Source organism: Borostomias antarcticus, assembly GCF_949987555.1.
Source record: "Borostomias antarcticus genome assembly, chromosome: 11".
Classification (NCBI taxonomy): domain Eukaryota; kingdom Metazoa; phylum Chordata; class Actinopteri; order Stomiiformes; family Stomiidae; genus Borostomias; species Borostomias antarcticus.
Window position 1 is genome coordinate 9,502,543 of NC_140244.1, and position 17,292 is coordinate 9,519,834.

At 45.7% G+C, this 17,292-nt stretch overlaps 2 protein-coding genes across 2 annotated transcripts in view; both read left to right on the forward strand.

The window, feature by feature from the left end:
* Positions 1–17,292, forward strand: part of cpne1 (copine I) — a 37,165-nt gene that overhangs the window by 675 nt on the left and 19,198 nt on the right. The gene's annotated exons all lie outside the window — the stretch shown is intronic.
* On the forward strand, positions 7,938–16,976 carry rbm12 (RNA binding motif protein 12; the record flags this gene model as incomplete). Its single annotated transcript, XM_084446046.1, has 5 exons — positions 7,938–7,955; positions 8,288–10,715; positions 10,863–11,135; positions 15,297–15,388; positions 16,908–16,976. The coding sequence occupies 5 exons, from the start codon at positions 7,938–7,940 to the stop codon at positions 16,974–16,976; spliced, it is 2,880 nt and encodes a 959-aa protein (XP_084302172.1).

A 17,292-nucleotide genomic window follows, 5' to 3' on the forward strand; every position in this document is an offset into this window, starting at 1 on the left:
CGCAGTTGTCAGGTTTTCATTAATAATAATGCTTTAGATAATAATGCACAGATGGAAATGGAATAACAGTGAGTCCATCACCAGACTAATATAACAATGATTGGATACTGCAGTGTCCTATTTCCACAGATGTGTTCTTCTGCTGGCTTTTGCTCACCCGTTGAAAGAACGATGATACCACTGCCATAATAACCATATAATCTGGTAAATCTGAACTTCCATGAATGAAACCAATGTCGAGACCTTCACCCGTGCGTGGTTTAGGTCTTGGGCTCCGTTGGGATACTGATTGCAGTTTTGAAAGATAGCTGACTTGATTGACTGGCTGCTCTGGTCATTGGTCAGTATTGTTACCAATTTGGTAATATGGACCTCTGAATACCAAGGAGGTTTGGTGTATGAACGGTAGTAGCAAGACTGGTATCTGATGCTGTGTGGTGTTTGTGCTGCTTCTGGTTATTCTACACACTATGGCTGTTTATGGTGCTGTTCATGCTTTTACCTTTGCTGATAAATGAGCGTTTTGTGTTTGTGGGAGCCATCTTTTGCATATGGAAACAACATACAGGCATGTTTAAGACCTCCAGGCTACAGCTGAAATGCTTGGAGCTGTTCGGCTCTTAAACACCCCACAGCTGTTGAACTGAGTAGGAGAGGGTGATGGATGGGGGTGGACAGCAGGGTGTGCTATGGTCCCGTGATCCAGCTGTTGAAGCTGTTTCAGAAGATGCCAGCGTTGATGGCATGAACATGTGAACCAAGCTAGATCAGCCAACCTCGCACTCAGGCTGAGAGGGATGAGGTCTGGTCAGCCAGCTAGATGAGGGGATGGGCCCCTGTGTGATCCAAGCGTTGTTATTGTTACTTTAGAAGGGAGCTAGAAATTCTGCGACTGGCGTTGTCTGTGTATTGTCATGTGGGTGTGGCGGGCTGGTGCACAGTTACCTGCCATCTTAGGAGCTGTTGATCAGTGATCTTATGAACCTGTCATCTCTTGATGGTTTGTGAGCTGGTTTGCTGATGAGGCCTTGCAGGCAGAGGCTGGTTGATCTTGTTTTGGTTTCTGTTGTCTGGTGGTGAGATATCTTGATGTGAGAGATACAAAATTGATCAGACAGACGGTGTCTCTGGTGTGTTGAGGTCAGGTCTAATTGCTGTTGAGTTGTGTGGGTTCTGTGTAACCACTGCTGAAGCGTTTGTGGTAGATCATAATGCCGGAGAGCATTTTTGAGTCACCAAAGGCTACGTAGGTATCAGTGTAGTTTCAGAGAGTTTACTGTGTCTAATTAGGCTGAATGATTTCGGGATCTGTGATATGATTGGTCCAACAAGGTTCTTAATCCTCTTCCTCATGTTTCACCATTTTACCCTATCTCTCTGCCATGTCTTCCAGTCACAACAGTCAACAAACAAACTGAACACGCTTGAACTCTTGAACATGTGGAGAATCAATGAGATTAAAGTTATGGGATGGGATCGGGGCGTTCCAGTATTTCACTGCAAAAGGCTGTCACTGTCAGTGGCCTGCATGATGATGTCGCTGTTACTGTATCATTGATTGATTTGCTGTGATGAAATGCTTTGTACCAACATGAATATGAATGAAATGCTTTGGATCAACAAGAATATTGTATGAGATATGTATGGTGTCATGTGATGTGAATTTCCCTCAGTGGTGTTTGGCTTGATGGCAAAGCAGCCATTCAAAACTCTGTCCCTTCTGCTCCAACTGTTGATGCCCACGTTGTAGCCTCTGTCCTGTACCTCCCCCAGCGCCTCCAGGTGCCAGGCTAAAAGCTAAACCTGTGCCATGCTGGGGCTGAAGCCAGTGCTGCTGTGAGGAGTCTCTCTATCTCTCTGTCTCTCTCTCTGCCTGCTGTCTGCTGACATCTCTGTCTCCATCTCCTGTTCTTTTGTTGCAGTCTTGAGTTGATGATAATAATTGCTTGGCGTCAGGATTGGCTTGGATATCCTGCTGTGTGACTGTGTATCGAAGCACATCTTGTTACCACAGGTAAGCGTGTAACGGTGACCAGCTGAGGTCACAGTTTGGCCTACCTCAGTCACACACACCTCCGTATGACTGGGCCACTAGAGTTCAGTTCTCTAGAAGGACCTGGTACTTGTTAGCTTATCCCCAGTCTATAGTGCACTTGAAGTCTTTTAGGTATGTTAGTGCGTCTGTGAAGTTTGGTCAGACAGTGCAGAGCAGCGCTCTCTACCAAATGAGAAGGAATATATTATGTAATTTTATAACAGCTCAACTAGCTTACATCATAAACTAGCTTGCATCACAAAATCATACACTTTCAGCCATTTATTTGTTCTCTAAAGGTTTAAGATGGATGGATGGATATATATATATATGAACTTTATCCCCGAAGGGAAATTCTTTTTCTTGCAGTGAAAAAGTACACATGATAGCAATACAATAACATATAACAAATGGAACAGTGGCATGGAAATGTACAAACGGGGGAGTGGGGGGGTTGTGCAATAAGACACAGAAAGGCACAATATATAGTGTGTGCAAAAAGTACAAAGTTGCAAAAAATACATATTCCCAAAATGTGCACAAATTTTAAAATCAAGTCCATGGTGAAGCTGAGGTTTATGATCAAATAGAACATTGACAGGATGTCAGTCATGTGAACTCATGACAGCCAAATAAACAGTGTAAGCATGTTGTCCTCTGAGCCTGCGACTCTAGCAAGGTTACCTCTGGAGCAGAGCGATGCAGGCATGAGTCAGAGCAAAGAGCTCTGGAGGAAAGGAGAACAAGAAAAAAGGTAGAACACGTACTGTAGGTGTTGGTTTCAAGTTAGATATTCAAAACATATTCGAACACCCAGTCTTATTGTCTTATTTCTCCTACTTCAACCCGGGGTTTGACCCGCAATGCAACGGTCTTCATGACCTGCCTGTTAGTAGTCAACGCCAATGGCTAGGGGCCATCAACAAATTATACCTTACAAATGTCAAAAGATCTCTCTTTTTCAATAGCTTCCATATTATGTGACTCAGTGACTCCAAATCAACACAGAATATTATACTACATAATACTTTTATTGGATTTTAGTACCTATTAATACCTATTTTATAATATTTTAATAGAAAATGTCTTTTTTTCAATAGCTCCCATGTCATGTGACACTCCAAAACAACATAGAATATTATACTACATTGGACAAATAGGACACAGCTCCTTTTATTGGATTTTAGTCCCTATTCTATTTCATTTTAATGATAAATTCATCTCTTTTCTCAATAGCTCCCATTCACCCAAATTGACCCAGTCACTCCAGATCAACACTACATGGCACTACTATAGCACCCCTCTCAATGTATACTCAAATACATATGTTCTAAAGTTTGTTTTGCAGTCAGGTGTAATGTTATTTTATATTTTTAAATTGCTGAATTGCTGAATTTTTTTTATATAATTTTACTCCTACCCAACTTTTATTTATATCAACAGCTCCGGAGCAGATGACCAACATAGCCTAACTGCAGAGACTTTTGATCCTAGCCTGTTATCTCATTTTAGCACATTAGCAAGTATTAAGCACACTGGGCCTTATTCACCAATATCTTACTGAGTTCCGTTCTTAAATTTCTTCTTAAGAACGTTTCTAAAGAAAGCTCCTGTCTGATTCACGACGTGTTCGTAAACCGCTGGATGAGTTCGCACCTGCCTTCTCTTAACGGTGAATCCCATGGTTTCGCAAGTTGAAAGCGTGTGACCGCTCACCCGAATTCTAAAATAAATCTTAGGATGGAGTGGTAGAGTCCAAGGGTTTCAAGGTTGTCACGGAAGCATGTCTATAGATAGTATCACCATAGTCTAATACTGATAGGAAAAACAGCTTGAACAGTTATTTTCCTACTGAACATAGGAAAGCTAGAACGATTTCTTTACAGGAAGACAATTTTCTGCCGCAGCTTAGAGGCTATATTATCTACATGAAACTTGAAAGAGAGTTTATCATCCAACCACAAAGCAAGATATTTGTACTCCGTGACACTCAATATGCAAGCCATTAGCAGTTGAAAGGTGGAATCTATCATAATCAATAGTCCTGGCTCTAGAAAACAACATCAACTTAGATTTGCTAGGATTAAGGACAAGTTTAAGATTGACGAGAGCTTCCTGTAGTACATTAAAAGCAAACTGCAGGTTAACTGGCTTCCTGAACAGTATCCGCAATACAGTAGAGAATTGTATCATCAGCATATAAATGAACATGACAGCCAGTTACATCTCTTTTTCAGGTGAGCCCTGGACAAAAATGCAGCACACACAATTGCATACAAATACATCAAAGGATTAAACAGTGCAAAAGACATCCAGTTAAAACAGTGCAAAAAAACATGAATGAAATTAAATAAATTAAAAACTCTTAAAGGACACCGCACATGCTAAATCAATTTTGTAATGTGTTTATCATATACATGTTGGTCTCTGATGGTCCTACCAATGTACAAAAGTTGATATTAAACAACCCAGTCATTTGTTTATGGTCAGCACACTTTCTCCTGCCCTGGAAGCTCCACCCTTTAAAAGCCATTCGGAGTTTTCCACGTTGTTACTGACGTTTTGGTGACGTAGATCGAGGAGTATTATCATAGTCCCACCCAGGTCCCGCCCTAGTGGCCAGGTTTGCTTCCGTTCTGTAAGGCTGGGTATCGATTCAGATTTCAAGAATCGATTCGATTACGATTCACAAGGTTCAGAATCGATTATCACGATTCAATTCGATTCGATTCAATATCGATTCGGTTAGTGTTACTAAAACCTGTTTTTTTAGGGCTGGGTATCAATACTGATTTCCAAAAATGAATGAATGAATGAATCATTGAATGAATTAATGAACAATTCATTCTTTCATTTATTCATTCATTCATTAAATAAAAGATCGATTTTGGGATTCATGAATCGATTCTGAATCATTTGATTCTCTCTCTAAACCCAGCCCTACCATTCTGAATTCCGCCATTTTTTTCCAGCCGAGTCGAGCGCGTCACATGAGGAATTATGCCGCATCGCGTTTTCGGCTGCAAAAATCCACACGTATCGCTACATCTTGTCCCAACTCTTCGTGAAGAAATTTCAACCCCTCCCTCTCCCCTCCCCCTCGATCTCATTGGTCAACGGGGCTTTCACAGGAATCCATTCAGACAGACGAAATAAGATAGCTCAGGGGCGAAATGTGAGTTTTTTTCTGCATAGGACATTAAAATTCACTTTTCTGAGACCCCAGAAACCGATTTTAGGTAGGTAAAAACAGCATATGCGGTGCCCTTTAATAGCTCCCTAGTCATATCCATGTACAATGCCACCTAAAAACATGTACTAATGTCAGCAGCTCTGCAATTTGAGTTTTAAAACATTCAATGGATATAAAGTGATCCCGGTTTAGGTCCTTTTGCAACGTGTTCCAAGATGAGGGGGCAGCATATCTGAAGGCCCTTTTACCAAAGTCAGTTCTTATGGGTGGAACATTATGCAATATGTGGATTTGCGATCGTAAGATGTAGTGTCCATGATTCTGTAAAGTGAGTAATGTTTCTAGGTATGTTGGTAGCTGACCCAAGATCACCTTATACACAAATAAATAGAAATGGATTTGTCTCTTTACCGTAAGTGATGTCCAATCTGCTAACTGATACAGGGTACAATGATATGTGAGGGATCTAGAATTTGTCACAAACATCAGAGCTCCATGGTACAATGTGTCTAGTGTATGCAGGCAAGACGTGCATGCATGTGCAGGATATCACCATAGTCTAGCAATGGTAAAAGAAAAAAAGTGTCTGAAACAGAAGTTTTTTCTTGCTTGAAATGAAAAACAGGCCTTAGCCTATTTCTAAAGAAGAATCCTAGCTTGAGTTTAAACTTTTTGTGAGCTGTTGGATGCGGGCTTGAAGACAATGTTTCATTAATAACGAACCCTAGATATTTGTAAGATGACACTACCTGTATTAGCTTATTTTGCAATGTGACTAACTGAGGCAATGTGTTACATTCCTTTCTTGATTGTGTAAATACTATTAATTTAATTTTCTCCACATTTAGGACCAATTTAAGCTGAGAAAGGTTTTCTTGAACAATGTTGAAAGCTGTTTGCAGCTTGCAGAAAGCATAATCTAGAGTGGTAGCAGAGCTATAAATTATAGTGTCATCTGCATGAGATGTACCTTCGCATCCTGAATAGGTCATTTATATAAATGGTAAACAATAGAGGTCCCAGAATGGATCCCTGCGGAACCCCAGTACATATGGATAGCATATTCCAAGTCATACCATCAACCTGTACACATTGTGATCTAAGATTATCGTTAAATCAACCAACAGCTTTAGTTAAAATGCCTACTAGACAGTCTCTGTAATAAAATAACATGGTCTACCATATCAAATGCCTCAGACAAATTGATGAACAAAGCAGCACATTGCTGTTTGTAATCAAGTTCTTCAAGTAAGCTATATAATTTGTGACTTTCATAGTTGCAGTAGTTGTGCTATGCTTCTTTCTAAAGCCAGACTGAAACTTGCCTAGGACATTATTGGTATATAAAAACTCCTTCAACAATGATGTCAGAAGCAAGTTTCAGCAAGTGTGGGTCCAGATCATCTGGCCCAACTGATTTCCTTCCATTTCTATCTTAAACGAACTCCTAGTGAATGGTGTCAAAATAAAAATTGCCTTCTCTCCCAGAGGTTCACAAGGCCTCACAGATGTGTCTAATGTGCATGCTTGTGACAGGAAACTCACTGAGTGGTCACTGGTGTCCGTTGATGTTCTGGCAAAAAAAATCGCCACAAAGTATGATTCTGATCTGGTTTTATTGATCATATTATATCCATTGATTTGTATTGACAACAGAGCCAGAGATGTTTAGATTCATCCGCTTCCCATATTTGTTTTGATCAAAAACACTTCTACCTAACACTGTCAATTAAAGCAGTAGTAAAGGGAAAAATCATGTTTAGCCCCGTTTTAAGGTTACTTATGATCATATACAATGGTTCAGATCAAAAAGTTGACAAAACTAGCACTTTTGAGAAAGTCTGCTGATTGCTCTACCACCGTTTTGGTCATACAATGGATGTGGGTGGGCACCTTGAAAAATCATTCAAAAACATGTTAAACTCTCAATTTCAAAGACAAGAAACTCACCGAGGTGTTAGTTGGCGTTCTGACATATAATTCGCCATAAAGTAAGACTCTAGTTCATCTGGAAAGGCTTTTTAAAATATTTTTGATTTTGATCAACTCGATCAAATATGATTTAACGATAAACATGATTTTTTCCTTTACTACTCCTTTAAATACCATTTGCAAAGCAATCCTAGGCTTCTCGATTTGTTGTTGTGGTGTAGACTGTGACCAGGAAGCAGCTCTTCTATGGTAGCCTCCAAACTCGGTCAAGTCCTCAAAAAGTTCCAGCGGAAGTTTACAAATGTAAATACATCAAGTGAAAATAGTTCTATGGTAAATGATAAATAAAACCAGATCAGAAGAATACTTTGTGGCGATTTCTTTTGTCACCAGTGACCACTCGTTGAGTTTCCTGTCATTGAAAATCAGAGTTTATGATGTTTTTGAGGGATTTTGTCTATGTACCTATGGATCCATTGAGTGTGTTAGCGGCGACAGGCTATATCTCGAGAATGCAAGGTTTGATGAAACTTTGATGTCGGCCGTTGTATATGATCATAAATGACCTTATAACATGGCTTATAATGCTAAATTCCGAACCTGTCCTTTAAACATGGTCACGAATGCTGCCCAGGTCGCTGTCCTATCTGTTGGCTGAAAGAGGCTAACTGTGCTAACGCAGTACCCTCAAACACCTTTTCACCACACAAAAATCTAAACTACAAAAGCCCACCCCACACACACATTCTACGACTGTACATGCTGACAACATTCATCATGGGTGTGGGACAACAGGTTCACTGTGTGCACTTGTTTATGTATTGATTTCATGTTGATGCACTGGATGCAAACTGATGTTCTTGGTTCATTTTAAGAGTATCCATCTGACTGCTCTCTTGTTGCTCATGGTTTATGTTCTGCTGTGTTCGTGTCCCCTCCCCCCTACCCTGTCCCTATCCCCTCATCTCTCCTGTGCCTCATTCTCGCCTGGTATCTCTTATTCCCTCCCTGTATGAATTCTCTCTTCCAGTCGCCTCTCTTCCTATCTCAATTGACACCCCCCCCTGCCTCCTGTCTCAATTGACACCCCCCAGTCTCCCACTGACGTCCTGTCCCTCTCTCTGCAGGTGTGCTCAGGCCAGGCGTCAGACAGGTTTGTAGTGAGGATGGCGGTGGTCATCCGTCTCCAGGGCCTGCCCATCGTGGCGGGCACCATGGACATACGCCATTTCTTCTCCGGCCTCACTATCCCTGACGGGGGGGTTCACATCGTGGGGGGGGAGCACGGCGAGGCGTTCATAGTGTTCGCCACGGACGAGGACGCCAGGCTGGGAATGATGCGTACGGGAGGGGCCATCAAGGGCTCTAAGGTGTCTCTGCTGCTGAGCAGCAAGACGGAGATGCACAACATGATCGAGCTGAGCCGCCGGCGCTTTGAGACGGGCACCGGCGAGACGGCCGCCGGCAACGGCAGCAGGCCGGGAGGACCCCCCGCCAGCACATCAGGGAGCGGGAGGGGCTTCAGCAACACCACACCCACCACCGTCACCACGGCGCCCTCCGGCGGCCACGACGGCGGCAGTAACAAGAACCCCTCCACCTACGCCTCGACCCCCTCCAGCATGCAGGGCAGCATGCCCCCCAGCTTCAGCAACAACTACAGCAGCCCCACCATGACCACCATGGCCTCCCTCAACTCTGGCCCGCCACCCATGCCCTCCCTGCCCCCCATGCCCTCCCTCCCCCCCATCCCCCCCATGCCAGTCCCTCCCCCCGTCTCCTCCCTCCCCCCCGTCCCCACCGTCTCCGCTCTGACGCAGGGCCCCCCTGTCCCGCCCATGTCCCACCTTCCCCACATGTCAGCCATCCCCCCTTTCAACCCCGGGGTCCCACCCCCTGGCGGTCTGGCCTCAGGCCTGCCCCTGGGGACACCCAACCACATGTTCCTGGGCCACATGAACCCCCTGGCCTCCCTCAACCTGCAGGCACACATGAAGGCTGCGGTGGGGGGGGCAGCAGGCCTGGGCGGACCGCATGGAGGACTGGGTCCAGACGACCTGTACGCCCACCTGCAGGGCCTGCCCTTCACCGCCACAGAGGTGGACATCCGGGAGATGTTCCGCGGCCTGGGGCTGGACGCCATCCGTCTGCTGAGGGACAATGCCGGGCGGAGCAGCGGCCGAGCCCTGGTCAAGTTCTTCTCCCCCCAGGACACGTTTGAGGCAGTGAAGCGCGGCGGCGCCCTGATGGGGCAGCGGTTTGTGGAGATCAGCCCCGCCTCCGAGCGGCAGTGGGCCAGCGTCGGGGGCCCCGCCCACTCCAAACCCAACAACAACAACCAACAGGAGTCCCACGACGGGCATCGGCGCGGTAACATGACCTCCGCCTCCCCCGGTGGCAGAGGGGAGCGTGGGAGGTCCCGGTCGCCCCACAGACAGGAGTTGTGCGTCTACCTGAAGGGCCTGCCCTACGAGGCCGACAAGAAGCAGATCTTCGACTTCTTCAAGAACCTGGAGGTGGTGGAGGACAGCCTGTACATCGCCTACGGCCCCACGGGCCGCGCCACGGGGGAGGGCTTCGTGGAATTCAAGAATGAGATGGACTATAAGACCGCTCTGGGCTCCCACATGCAGTACATGGGCAGCAGGTTCATCCAGGTGCACCCCATCAGCAAGAATGGCATGTTTGAGAAGATCGACTCCATACGCAAACGCATGCAGGGCTCCCAGGGGGACCAGAAGAACAGCTCGTCGGATCCGGCGAAAGGTGCCAGGAACTGCGGCCACATCTCCAACATCCCGTACAACGTGTCCAAGAAGGACGTGCGCCTCTTCCTGGAGGGCATCGGGGTGTTTGAGGACAGCCTGAAGGTCCTGGTGGACGGGAACGGCAACGGGCTGGGCCAGGCCGTGGTGCAGTTCCGCTCCGAGGACGACGCCCGCAACGCCGAGCGTCTCCACCGGCAGAAGCTCAACGGCAGGGATGCCTTCATGCACCTGGTGACCTTCGAGCAGATGAAGGCGATCGAGAGGAACCCACCGCCCCAGGCCAAGAGGGGGCAGGGAAAGGGGCTGGGGCAGGGGCAGGGGCAGGGCAACTCTCAGTCACACGGCCAGTCACATGGCCAGTCACACGCCCAGTCACACGCCCAGTCACACGCCCAGGCCCACGCCCAGGCCCAGGCTCACGCCCAAGCGCACGCCCAAGCGCAGGCCCAAGCGCAGGCCCAGGCGCAGGCAAACCCTTTCGGCATGACAGGAGAGGAGTTCAACTTCCTCAGAAACACCGTGGGGAACCTGAACAACGGGCCGTTCGTGGGTCCATTCCCGGGGCCGGGTAACGGTCTGGCGGGGCCCCCTCCCCTGCCCCCCCTGGCGGCGGGTCTGGGGGAAATAGCCCTGGGCCTCCCCCCTCCCTTGGTGGGACACCTGCCAGGGCCCATGTTGGAGCCGCCGGGGTTCCGGCCCGGCAACGCCACCGGGCCCCCGGGCTTCGGCCAGCCGTCCTTTGACAACAGCTCCAGGAAGAACGGAGGCCAGGGCCGAGGCGGAGGAGGTGCAGGAGGAGGAGGAGGAGGAGAAAGGGGAGGAGGAGGGGGCGGTGGAGGACAGGGCCGGGGAGGAGGAGGAGGAGGAGGAGGAGGGGGAGGAGGAGGAGGAGGAGTTGGTGGTGGAGGAGGCCCAGTGGCTGACCCCCTGAGAGGACAGGCAGCAGCAGGGCCGGGGAACCCTCGAGGCGGGGGGCCTACCATCGTAAAGATCCAGAACATGCCCTTCACAGTGACGGTGGACGAGATCTTGGACTTCTTCTACGGCTACCAGGTTCTACCTGGGTCCGTTTGCCTGCAGTTCAGTGAGAAGGGCCTGCCCACCGGTGAGGCGATGGTGGCCTTCGAATCCCACGACGAGGCCTCGTCGGCGGTCATGGACCTCAACGACAGGCCCATAGGGGCCCGCAAGGTCAAGATCAGCCTAGGTTAACACTGACTACGCTTGCTTTGGTAAGAACCATAGGAGGAAATGTAGAAGTGTCGTACTTTTTAAAAGCTCACGATCTCTACTTTCTTTTTTTTTTTTAGATCCTTTATTATCAAAGTAATCAAGTGTCTTAGTAGCAAAAAAAACATGAATTTATGTTACATGCTGCATCATTTTGATGTACAGTACGATGATGACGATACTGTGGTGTGTGTGTGTGGATTTCCTGTTGGCTAAGAGCTGACTGTCGCCCTTGTGATGTAGTAGCTGGAGTCCAATCGTGTCCAGAGGTGAAGCATGTGCGAGTTGTGTTTCACTCTTGACTGCCTGAATGACATGTTGAGAACCAGACAGACATGCTGAAATGTAGACAGACATGCAGGCCTGGACGGGTGGGGGTGGAGGGTGGAGGCAGCTGACTCCAGCTGACTCCGCCCTCTCCTGGGAGCATGTTGGATGGGTTTCTGATGCTGCCGCTGATGAAGATGATGTTCTGACTGACTCCTTACGCTTCTGATCTAGTATCTGTAGTAGGTTTAACTTTTCTCGTCTCCTCTCTTTCTCCCCTCTCTCTGAAGCTTGTCTAACGGGGTTAACCCTCCACCTGCTGCCATGCATGGTGTCACAGAGGTCAGGTGTTGGTGTTCAAGCCTGTGCTCATTTTGCTCCAAGCTGTTTTTCCATTCACTGTCAATAAATGCTTAATGTCAATGTCATTGCTCTCTTGTATGAAAGAAACTGTACTGCTTGTTTCTCCAATGTTTAGATATGACTACATTTTTTTATGAAGACCTCCATTGTTATTGCAACCTAACCCATAAAGTCTCTTTGCCCCTGCGATGTTTTCTTTGAACCTAAGAGCTGTTTTTTCAAAGATGTAGCTACTGTTGAGATGTCTTAGTTTTGTAGTGTTGTCTCATGAGAACTGTTAAGTTTCATTCATTTGGACATCGCCACAAAGTATCTCACCGGGTGTGTGTATATATATATTGATCAGTCTACACTTTTGTCAATAAAATGACATTCCTGATATTGATCTGCCAGCTATTCTATGTTTCTCATCTGCTTGCTGATGTCCTTAGGAAAATGAAAGTTTTGTTTTGGCTGAGAGTGTTACACCGCGCTCCAGGTAGGAGGTGTATAGCTGAGTGTTGCTATGGTAACAGCTATGCTGTTATTCTTTAGTGTTGCCATGCTAATTCACACCTAAGCATTGTGACCCGCGGCTTCGTGTTGCCATGGTAACGCGCAGCTAAAGTGTTGTGATGCTGACCGGCCAAGTTGTGCTATGTTCAGCTCTAGAAAAGTTATCTGTTACTGTCCATGTACAGAGAAAGTGGTTTATTCTACTGGAACTGAATTCAGAGATGAAGTTCTCCAGGAAACGAGTTGACAATTGAAGGTTACAAACTGATGAATCAGTGGTGTGTGCGTACGTGTGGGCATGTTTAACTATAGGCTATTTGTTGTGGGGACCGACAAGAATAGTTAAACAAGAACAATGCTCACTTGTGACACCAGTTAGGGGTCAAATGTTATGTTTAGGATTAGATTTTGGGGGATAAGGGGTAAAAAGGTTAGGGCTAGGGTTAAGTTTAGGCGGACCCCACAAGTATTGTACAACACAATTCTGTGTGCTTGCGTGTGTGACTGCCATAGCTACTAAAGCCCAGAATAAAGGACAAATTAATGTTTGCCCTCTTACTCATTCATTGGACTACAGATTGGACCAGCTGTATGAAAGGACATGATAACTTGGCTAGTCTGACAATGGGGTATAAAAGCCTGAGCTCATGTTTACAAATGAATTTACTTTTAAACTCAGGAAATGGGAACATGACATCTGTATGTACCTCATTGGTTTCTCTTGGTGTGTCTGTCCTGGCCCAGCCCCGAGTGGTGTCTATAGTGTGTTGAAGGAGCAGAATGTTGATGCTGGCAATAACAGCTATGAGTAAACTGACCTGTGTGAGATTGGGAATGTCCACTGCTCTAAGGTGTATGTGTGACTGAATGTTCACTGTTTAAAGGTGTGTGTGTGTGTGTGTCTGTGGCAATGTTCACTGCTTGCGTGTGAGAAATGAGACAAAGAAATATAGTAATTTAAGCACACAATATGGCATGGCATCGTGCTGGTAGGTGTATGTGTGAGGCCTGCAAGGCTATAGAGTTCTGTGAGAGAAGAGACAGGCTACCACTGGACAGACAGACTGCACAGAGGCTCTACCTGGCTGGCTTACCAGCAGGCTATATTCAAAATGTGATGCTATATTTTTTCTATCCTGAATATATAACTTCACTGTCCGGTTGCTGGTTATAAAGCACATGCTGGATCTGCACTCTGTGGACTGATATCCTACCTAGACCTAGCTGCTGCTGTCCTAGTCTGCTATAGAAGAGACAAGGTAAGTAGTGTTCTACTCATACAAGCTGTGGGGAGCTCTGATATCATGGTTTGTACAGACCTCGACATAGTCAAATCTCAAGGTTTCAGTGGCTGCCTAGGGAGTGCTCAGTGTCATAATGGACACAGACAGGCCAGTGTGAGAGCTATGACGCTGCAGATGCTTTCACTGACTCCGCCCAGAGCTATGTGGGGTCGGGCGTTGTTTGAGAATGAAAACGGCTGTGGGATTATTCCATATCCTGGCTTGACCTAATGGCAATAATACACAGTATTTATAATAGCGCCAGTTCTAGTGTTCAAAGCGCAATTGCAGGAGAGAGGATAAATAATTTATTCATATGTGGTCAGACACTCGGCTATTACCTTAACATTTTATGTTACAACCTTATTCCAAAATGAATTAAATTATTTTTGGTCGTCAATCTACATACAATACCCCGTAATGACAAAAATTACGAGTTTTTTTGCAAATGTATAAAAATAAAAAATAAAAACGTAAAAAATCACGTACATAGATATTCACACCCTTTTCTCAGTAGGCTACTTTGTTGAGGCACCTTTGGCAGCGATTTCAGCAGCAAGTGTTGCTTGGGTATGACGCTACAAGCTTGCACACCTGTATTTCTCCCATTCGTCTCTGCAGATCCGCTCCAGCTCTAGATGGCGAGCGTCGCTGCACAGCTATTGTCTGGTCTTTCCACAGATGTTCAATTGGGTTCAAGTCTGGGCTCTGGCTAGGCACTCGGGAACATTCACAGACTTGTCCCGAAGCCAGTCCTTAGTTGTCTTGGCTGTGTGCTATGGGTCATTGTCCTGTTGTCCCCAGTCTGAGGTCCTGAGCACTGTGGAGCAGGTTTTCATTAAAGGAGTAGTAAAGGGAAAATGCATGTTTAGCCCTGTTTTAAGGTTACTTATGATCATATACAATGGTTCAGATCAAAACGTTGACAAAAGCACTTTTGAGAAAGTCTGATAATTGCTCTACCACTGTTTAGGTCATACAATGGATGTTGATGGGCACCCTGAAAAATCATTCAAAAACATGTGAAACTCGATTTCAAAGACAAGAAGCTCACCGAGGGGGTAATTGGTGTCCATTGGTGTTCTGACATCAAATTCACCGCAAAGTATGAATCCTGTAGGGTTTTATTGATCATTTTATGAAATCCATTGACTTGTATTGAAGCGACCGTTGTAGATGTGTAGATCAATCCGCAGAGGGGATTCAGGAAGCGGAACTACTTACGGTAGCTATTGTTATTGTTTATGTTTCTAGGCTACCTAGTTTGCGGAAGTTTACACACGTATGTGCTGCAACTAAATAGTTCTATGCTAAATATTTTAAAAAGCCTTTCCAGATTAACTAGAATCTTACTTTATGGCGAATTATATGTCAGAACACCAACTAACACCTCTGTGAGTTTCTTGCCTTTGAAATTGAGAGTTTAACATGTTTTTTTGAATGATTTTTTCAAGGTGCCCTCCCACATCTATTGTATGACCAAAACGGTGGTAGAGCAATTATCAGACTTTCTCAAAAGTGCTAGTTTTGTCAACCTTTGGATTTGAACCATTGTATATGATCATAAGTAACCTTAAAACATGGCTAAACTCGATCCTGACTAGTCTCCCAGTTCCTGCCGCCACCTTTTACTGAGGAGTGGCTTTCGTCTGGCCACTCTACATAAAGGCCTGATTGGTGGAGTGCTGCAGAGATGGTTGTCCTTCTGGAAGATTCTCCCATCTCCACAGAGGAACGCTTGAGCTCTGTGACCATCGGGTTCTTGGTCACCTCCCTGACCAAGGCCCCTCTCCCCCGATTACTCAGTTTGGCCAGGCGCCCAGTGAGAGCCTGTAGAATGGCAGCTAGCTCAATACTGGAACGATCAGTTAAATTATCATCTCTATGTTTCAGGTTCATGGTACACAGACCACAAATGGGGCTAAATGTCCAAAATAGCACACTACCCTTTAAGAATGGCCACTGTGTTCTTCGGGACCATCAATGTGGCAGAATTTTTTTGTGCGGTTTCCCAGATTGTTTTGGTGATCACGTGCACCGTCAACTGTGGGTTACTACTTTACATACAGTACAGCACAGTCGCGTGCCTTTCCAAATCATGTCCAATCAATTGCATTTACCACAGGTGGACTCCAATTAACTAATCAATCTAATCACTGCCAAAAATGCTTCAACAAAGTACTGCGTAAAGGGTGTGAATACCTATTGTAGACTACATGCTATACTATATTTCAATATTTTATTTTTAATACATTTGCACACAAAAACACATTTTAAACTTTGTCTCTATGGGGTATTGTGTGTAGATTCATGAGAAAAATGAATTTAATCCATTTTGGAATAAGTATAACAACAAAATGTGGAAAAAGTGAAGGAGAGTGAGTACTTCCTAGATGCACTGTAAATATGGTGTTATTGTACATTGAGTACCGGTGAAGCATTGACGAGTGGAGAAGTGGCTATACCTGTACATTTGAATAACTACTTTGCATTATAGGTTCTACAATCTTTATATGAGTAGTGATTAAGAACTAAACATCCATGCCAGTGGAGAGAGAGGTGTATAGACCGCATCACATACACCTCTACACCCTGCACTACACCAGAGGTCTGACAGGTCAGCAAGTCCTACAATATGCGTTAGGTGATATAGGGTGAGGGGGGGGGGTGAGGAGAGAGAGAAGGCCCAGCAGTCATGTCCTGGAGGGGAGGTGAGAGGGACAGCCTGTGACAACCATTGCTGTACCAGACAAGGACCACAATGGAAATAAGTCTGACTTTATTGTGTGTGTGTTCCTGAACAACGCGATGCATGTGATGGTTGTGGCCTAGCTGGGCTTTTAAGCCTGTATATTTTAATATTCTGTTAAATTAATTCAAGGGCAGGTCACGAGTGAGAGGAGGGAAGCCTGGAGAGAAAGAGAGAGAGAGATGGGGAGAAAGACCAAGAGGGGAAGGAAGGAGGGAGATTATAGAGATGGAAGGAGGGCAGTCAGACCTTGAGAGGTTAGTGCTGTAGAGAGGGAAGCAGGGCCCGGAGGCGACTCCTTCACTATGGTGCATTATGTAAACATCCCTGTTTACCCTCCTCAGTAGGGATACAGGAAAATGTCATTATAATGGTTGTTATATAAACACCATAGATGTATGACTAAGTTCATGGAGGAAGCCTGTAACTGGGCTGTGCTGAGCAGTGTGGTGTAGGCATATATTTCAACTAAGGAGAGAAATTACTATTCAAGATCTCATAAAGAGTGCATAGGACGCTGGTGTGCCATCCACATTTCTCTCATTTCTACTCCACTCCCTACCCTCTGCTCTCCTCTCTGTTCTGTGGACAGCAGGCCATGTGTGCAGGCTATAGACACATAGACTTGGCCACCACGGCACAGGGCAGTCCAGCCACCTAGGAGAGAGTAGCCTAGTGGGAGCCTGGTGGTAGGTCACTGGGTTCCTTCAACAGCCAAGAGTTTTAAGCAGTTTGTTTATGGAGTCTTAAATCGTCACCATGTCAAATCTTTAAAACCGAGAAAGCAGTTTAAAAAGAAAAGTTATATTCTAATTATAACGCTGTTCTATGTGAACCCAGCTTTGTAGGATATGTGTGGGCAAGCAGCAGCTTAGGCTATAGCTAGACTAGGCCACCGTAGTAGGCTACTGCCAATGATAAGACCAATAGCCCATGCAGTCGCCACAAGCGGGACAGAGACTGTCATAGTGGTGGGT